Source organism: Strongylocentrotus purpuratus, unplaced genomic scaffold (assembly GCF_000002235.5).
Source record: "Strongylocentrotus purpuratus isolate Spur 01 unplaced genomic scaffold, Spur_5.0 spur5_contig_837, whole genome shotgun sequence".
Classification (NCBI taxonomy): Eukaryota; Metazoa; Echinodermata; class Echinoidea; order Camarodonta; family Strongylocentrotidae; genus Strongylocentrotus; species Strongylocentrotus purpuratus.
In genome coordinates, this window is record NW_022145543.1 from 1,149,392 (window position 1) to 1,156,816 (window position 7,425).

At 38.0% G+C, this 7,425-nt stretch overlaps 1 protein-coding gene across 1 annotated transcript; it reads right to left on the bottom strand.

Annotated features, from left to right (window-relative positions):
* Nucleotides 1-592: 592 nt before the first annotated feature.
* Nucleotides 593-7,162, bottom strand: LOC105439959 (neurogenic locus notch homolog protein 1-like). The gene is made up of 7 exons (XM_030986043.1): nucleotides 7,149-7,162; nucleotides 6,898-7,028; nucleotides 6,009-6,305; nucleotides 5,051-5,174; nucleotides 4,103-4,236; nucleotides 1,481-1,765; nucleotides 593-720 (listed from the first exon to the last, which is right to left on the bottom strand). The coding sequence occupies exons 1-7, from the start codon at nucleotides 7,160-7,162 to the stop codon at nucleotides 593-595; spliced, it is 1,113 nt and encodes a 370-aa protein (XP_030841903.1).
* Between the last annotated feature and the right edge of the window lie 263 nt (nucleotides 7,163-7,425).

Here is a 7,425-nt window from a genome sequence, read left to right on the forward strand (position 1 = left end):
TTAAGATTGGCTTTATTATATAATATTGTTCGGTTAAGGGTTCGAGCTTTGGTGCTACAAAAAGACGAAAATGATCCCAGATAAGAGCAAAGTTGCTAGAGTATGTTTCGTAAAATCGCTATAAATTGGCAGTAGTCTTGTAAAGTATGTTTAACTGGTTGAAACTCATGATTCCCCCTATTTGTTGTTGCAGTAAGGGATTTTTTAAAGCTCTTGTATCCCCGGGCCAGAGAATCCTCGAATTGCCACTGCTTTTGGTTTGGTTCTTAGTTTCTCCTTTGTTTTTTACTTAGTCTCCCAATCAGTTGACCTGGCAACCAATTTGTTTGCAAAATCATGCACAAACGCTTCCACTGATTCAAGAGATAATTGCACATTTCACCTTTGCTGCATTGTCAATTCCTTGAGATGGAAGTTAACCCATTGATACTGAATTCTCTAATCCCCGTAGGCTTAATACAGAGACCACCAGGTTCCAGTAAGCAATGGGTGAACAAAAATCAATTACCCTGAAGTCAGAACTAGACTGACGTTTATCCCCTTGACCATGATATCTGAAATATTTACACATCTGTTACCACGACAAAATATCTTAGATCACTATTTGACAGACGGTAGTGTAGAGACTATCGCATGCCTTGTCTTCCCATTTGTCATCGTCGGTGTCCACAATGACGCATTGCTGCGATGATCCTCCATTCGGTTGACCAGAAAGCCAATCTGTTAAAAAAAATCAAGAACAAGCACACGAATGATAAAACTGGGTTATTCGTTTCACCCTACAGCAAATATATTAATGGCTAGTTTGGCTACCCAACGTTCAAATAGAACTGAATGATTAAAAGGATAAAATAGCCTTCAGCATTTTAAGGAGATGCCATTATGAAAAACCTTCCATTTAAATCATGCCAAGTTCTTTTCGCATTTTGGAATAACGTCGATTTCGTGAAAACCAATAATTAGAAACCGTTAGAGTATGTAATATTATGAGGAAATAAAATTTTACAGATAATAAAGTGTCTTCCTTTCTCGCTCGCTATGCCCGCAACCTTTAGACACATGATGATCTCTGGCAGCGAATTATACCTCCATATTTGAGCCACACAATACCCGAATAACCCTCTATTTGACAGTGTGGTGCCCAAATATATATTATATCTTTTATATCGAAATAACATTTTACCGTCTTGTACCGTCTTCGGTCTTGTGGATCTTTGGTCTCTTAGACATATATATCATAATTTTTGAAGAAACCGAGACCGGTTAGATAAAGAAACCCTTATTCTGTACCTTTCCCGTGCCATTTGTTTTTTCAATAAATCAATTATATTTGTTACAAGGTACATCGGTATACCAAAAAATTCTTCATGCGGTTGTGTATTTTACACGACCGCGTGTGAAATCCGCGGTGCCATCAGAACGGGGTCACGCCGCTTGAAGATCACTCTAAGGAGAGATTAGACTTAGCTTTTCTACTTACTTGTTACATTTGTAAGGGTACCTTCTGCGTCTGAAAAACACTGAAAGTCATCATCGGTCTGACGATCGTTGCAGTTGACCCAGACATCCTCGCTGTTTGAAATTCCCAACAACGTTTCGACCTCGATAATCTCGGCATCGGAGCCAACGAACAGCACTGACGAGTTACCCGTGACGGTGGCATTCACCGTCGCAGGGCTAAGGCTGCTGCAGTAGGTTACGGCATCGTCAAAGATTTGTTTCCAGAGGTACATGTGGAAGCACTTGGTTTGCGAGCATTTCCATTCTGAGGTGAAATTGACAAATATTTAAAAACGTTAAATATCATAGTAGTCTGTAGGCACAAACTACATTTGACACTTCAACAGAATTTCATACAGTCTTGAGCCTAGCTAAAGTCTGTCGGTCAATGTCTGTATCAATCAGCTTAAGTACAAGCCCTATGGAGTGCAGTAGATTATGTATCCTACGTAGTCTCACGGTCCAGACATTCTGTTATTTTGACTGAAAAGGTTTGTCGAGTACTTTTTCAACCTTATCTTTCTTCAAATGTACATGCAATTATAATAAGATGAATAATATCATTAATAATAATAATAACAATTCTACTATTAATAATAATAATCTGAAGATGTATAGCGCTTAATACGAAATACTGTCTGTAATCGCTTTACATATATTAAAGTAACTCAGTAACATTGTTCAAGGTTGATGAAAAAATTGCGTAATTTTTGAATGAAATGTTACTTATTATCTTCCTTTTTATACTGTACTAACCCTCTAGCATGCAAAAAATCCTGAAATTTCTCAAACCAAAAAGATATTTATGGTTTTCTTTGAGGGCGTCACTGGTCAACACTCTCTAACAGGAAAATTCTCCCAACCATTTTTAAATTTTCCCAACCGTTTTCCATGAAAATAAGGACAGGCTTTAAAGAATCTTTTAACACTCTAATGTCCGGATAGTATAAAGAGCCAGTTCATAGCTTTGTGACGATTAACATTCACCATAAAATGTAATTGAATTGTAATAATATATTTAGGCGAATTAAGGAATCGATCAGATCAATTTTTCTCAATTGTTATCATTAATAATGGTCTGTTTTCACTCAAACTTTCAGTTTATCTATAAACATTGAAGTTTTCAATCCATTTTCAATCCACAAAATGTTTGATCAAATTCATGTCATCTCTTGTTGTTTTGCTATTGCAATGGTATCGCTTTCGATGATATAGGCATATGTGAACGTTCAATGAATTAGTAATAAAAGTGGCAGCATGCCATGTACTAGGCCTGGAGATATGTTAACCAATGGATACGATAGATAGATGACTCCTTATATTCACACATTATGTGCACCACCTCCAGTGTTGCCCTCATTACTCCATTAATAATATATATATAAATGAAATGTTTAAACTCATATTAAAAGATCAAGAATGTGTGAAGGCTACTTAAGTTTACCTATAATTTACATCAAAAGATTTTAAACAGGCGGACCAAGATTGTCAAAAAATGGAGGGGATAGATGCATGCAATGGTCCTAATGTCCCGATCACTCTCTCAGATCTCAATCTAAAACAAAACACCTTTTTCTCAAGAAGAGTGTGTGTGCGTATATGTGTGCGTGTGCGTGTGTGTGTGTGCGTGTGTGTATGCGCGCGTGTGTGTGTGTGGGTGCGTGCGTGTAGGGAGGGCGTCTGTTTCGTAGCCAGCCGCTAAATAAGCGGGGGGGGGGGGGGGGGTTAAGAGGACCCTTTTTTTTTAAACATTTGACATTTGGCTCCGTTGGGGGGGGGGTAGGGTCGCCTTTTTTTTGGTCAGCCATGGGAATAATTTTTATTTTTTTTATTTTTTATTTTTTTATTATTAAAAAAACAAAAAACAAAAAACAAAGGGGGGGGGGGGGGGGGTTAACCCCCCAAACACCCCCCCCCCCCCCTGCGTACGCGCCTGTGTGTGTGTATATATATATATATCATATGGCTCCGTTTAGTCTCATTTCACAACGCCCCCTATCGTCAGAGCATGGTCAGATTCAGCAGCCTAACATGTTAGCCTATGGACGTTTTTTTTTTAAAAATCGTTAAAAATTCATTTTTTGTTTAAACGAAAAGCACATCCACCCCGACGTACGTTATCACTAGCTCTTTCATTGGAGCCCTCATGTCTCATTGACTTTTGAAAGTTCACCCACCGTAATTTTTTAAAATAGGTTGCAAGCTCGTCATTGCCTATAATACACATGTGAAACAAGTCTAACTTTGGACTCAGTTTACCAAGCGATTTGAAGATTATAGGTCGAGCACACGAAACATAAAAAGCATGAATTATCATAGATCACTTCTGCCTATTTCATTATGTCCATTTCATCCAACCCCCCACCGTAATTTTTCCATTTAGTAAAAGCAAACATTTTGCCGAGTTTAGCAAAAACATGAATATTCATGAACGGTCAGACAATACATCCTCTTAGTACGTAACGTATAGTGAATGGGAATGGGCGATGATCCGTTCAGGAGGTAGAGGTCAATGGTTTGTGCTGGCAATGTTCACGCGAGCGAAAATGAGACAATCGGAGCAATATGTATATATATATATACAAGAATCATTCTTCCTTACCGACAGCCTGCTCACAAAGGTCTCCGATCCAGCCATGGTTACAAGCACACGTGAAATCCCCGATGCCATCTACACAAGTCCCATTTACACACGGATTGCCTGTGGCGCATTCGTCTATGTCTTCAACAGGAACCCTATGTGGAAAGAAATAATTAAAAATTTACCATCACACTTAATCACGCAAAACACTCTTTAATTAAAATCAATTAGCTATATTTTGTTACCATTTTTGATGTTCGTGTAAACCTGCTCATGTGTAACATATCCAAAGTGACCCATCCAATGAAAATTTTGTTTTCTTAGAAGATCCCTCAATGTTACCTCTTTTTTTGTAGTGCAGTGATACTAGTCGTATGTATGTTTTTTACACTGCAGTTTGCAATTTGTCAACATCTTTTTGTTATATATTTATGTAAACATTTTGTGATAAAATTTAATTCTATGTTTTACGAGTGACAAAAATTGTATTATGTGTTAAAATCACATGAAACAAAAATGTTATTCTAGAAAAGTACATTGTTCATTGCTTTAATGCGCCGTTCTATCACCCAGCAACATCAATCTGCAGAACAGTACAATGAAATATATTTAAACCGACACATAATGCACACACATCGACATAAACTATTATGAATATAAAATTGTACATTTAAGCCTTGTTGATATAGTATATATTTGAGAATAAGTCATTTGTTTATTACTGGTTTAAATGATCTAGCTGTCATCATAATCATTTTCAAGGCCTCATTGCTTTATTTTGTCTTCAAATTTGTTTTTTCGTCTCCTGTAAACAGTTCTCTCAACACCAACCCCCCTCTCTCTCTCTCTCTCTCTCTCCTTCTTCCCAATACCTCTTTTTTTTAACACTTTCATCTCTCATCACTTCTCTCTACTACCATTCTAATAATATCTCTCTGTTTTGGTTAAACCGAATAATTTTAAACCTACCTGTATATCTGGCACACAGTGTTATATGTTTCTTCGCATCCTTTGTCCTTCCATTTATTGTCATTCGTTTTTACGATAACACAGTCCTGACCGCCATCATCGTCTGGTTGGTCATATCTCCAATCTGTTAGTACAAAGATAATTACAATAAATGACATCCCATAGACAGCCTTTAGAGATGATTGTGGAATGGTAATGTGTATCAATTATTTTTGGCATATTGTTGGAATGATTATGTGCTCTTTTTTGCATTCATTCAATAGAGATTAATCTGATAAAAGGAGACATGATGAAGAACGCACATGCTCATCAATGACGACACAACCTGTGAAATAGCCATCAAACTGAAACGCCTTTAAACACCGAAAGAAATTTCAATATAAAATCTAACAAAAGTAAGTGCTTATTTAGTAATCCAATGAGTTTCATTCCAAATTATATGTACATCTTGTATTCATTGCACCCAACAAGTTTGGTTGATAGCTGTGCATCTTGTAATCAAAGTACGCCATTAAATTTGTTTTCGGGTTCCATACCTGACCCTCGATTAAAGTCACTTGAAGGCGGAAAAATAGCTAATCTGACATTTGCTAGAGACAAAGTAAGATTGAGAAAGGTTTGGAGAAGAACTCAGGCTCCTCCTCCCCAGGACCAAAGGGTAGATGAGGAAGTCGAGGAGGAAGAGGAGGGGGAGGAGGAGGAAGGGGAGAAGGCCGGACAGGAGAAGGAGAATAAAAAAGGAAGAGGGTGAGAAGGTGAAGGAGGAGGGGAGGAAGATAATGAGGAAGAGTGGGATGAGGTAGTGGAGGGGAGGTTGAGGATGAAGGTGGTCATGGTGATGATGATGATAACGATGATTACGATGATTATGATATTAAACCTTAGTAAAAGAAAGGAAAACTTTTATTCGTCAAATGAAATACCCAGTTTCCATCTAAAATTAGTCGGGAGGACCTACGTGTTATATTCGTCAATGTCCCTTTATCATCAGCCGTGCAGACAAAATCCGCATCAGAGTCCTCACTAATGCAGTTCACCCATACTTCACGAGTTGACGAGAAAAAATCAAATAGATCCTCCACTTCATTAATGGCTGCGTCCGAACCAACAAAGAGAACAGAGGCATTCCTGTTTCCGCTTACGATGGTCTGGTTTAGAGTAACAGGATTGAGACTGTCGCAGTAGATGACGGCATCATAGAAGCCGAGTTCTTCAGTTGAGACGTGGAAACACCTTGTGTCTGTGCATTTCCATTCTGGAAGAAAAACATGTTCAGAAAAAAAATGCTACAACGTGTCCTCATTTAGAGAGGTATTGTGTTATACTGGATGTGTCACTGGACGGATCCCAATGTGTAAGGGGTTCAAATTCCTTCCCAAGAACTACAGTCAAAAGAACGATTTATCCCTTTTTATCCAGGCAAGGTAAGAGACCATCTGTAAGAATCTATTTCGATGAACTTGTGACATATAAGGGACATGAGATTAAGACCATGCGTCAATGAATAGGAATTTAGATCTAATTGACCCTATGATAAACAGGACTATACATATATATAAAAGGGATTTTATTTCTCGCTGAACTATTAAAACTAATGCTCTCTGTAGATTTATTCTAGAATATTTACTTTAGAAACAGCAAATGATTAGAATCAAGACTTGATTTGGGTTATAGGTAAGATGAGCTCTGATGACATGGAATAATGCCAAATATACATGTATGATGAGCATTCTAAAATGTGCAATCGATATATGGGCCTCTTTCTAGGATTGGTCTAAGATTTAGGCCACTAAAATGTGCAAGCACCACAGGCAGACGTATAGTGACCGGGAAACCTGTCAGCTTACCGACTTCGACTTGGCAGAAATGTCCACTCCACCCCTCGTCACAGGTGCATGTATACATCCCAAGACCATCGGTACAATTGCCATTTAGACAGGGGTTACTAGCGCACTCGTCTATATCAGCAACAGGTACTCTGTATGCAAAAGAGAGAAGAGAAACACAAAGGGGTTGAACGAGAAGGTAATGATATCAACGTGCAGGAGGGGAAGGGGGATGATGCAGATGATGAAGACAGTCTTGAAGATTATCATACACATTCAGCCCCATTTTCTACGTTTCTCGTCAGAATATCAACTTTAGATTTCTAACTTTTGCGAATAAGTGAAGGGAGGGAGCAAAATCACACAGTTGAACAGTTTAAACTGTAATTTCTTTATCAAAATATGCAAAGCATGGTATAGAAACTAAAAACTGGTGCACCAAGTCATTCTAGTTGCTCGACTTATGAGAAGATGTTTGCCCGAACTTTGGTGATTAAGAAATTCACTCAAAAGCCGATTTCCTTTTGTGTTTTAAAAAGATACTACATT

Bases quoted from the DNA above. Each gene is read 5' to 3' on its own strand.
- LOC105439959 (XM_030986043.1), bottom strand. The intron at 5,175-6,008 runs GTAGGTCCTCCC...TTGTACTAACAG, and splicing joins GACATTGACGAATATAACAC to ATTGGAGATATGACCAACCA. The intron at 721-1,480 runs GTAAGTAGAAAA...TTTTTTTAACAG, and splicing joins TACCCTTACAAATGTAACAA to ATTGGCTTTCTGGTCAACCG.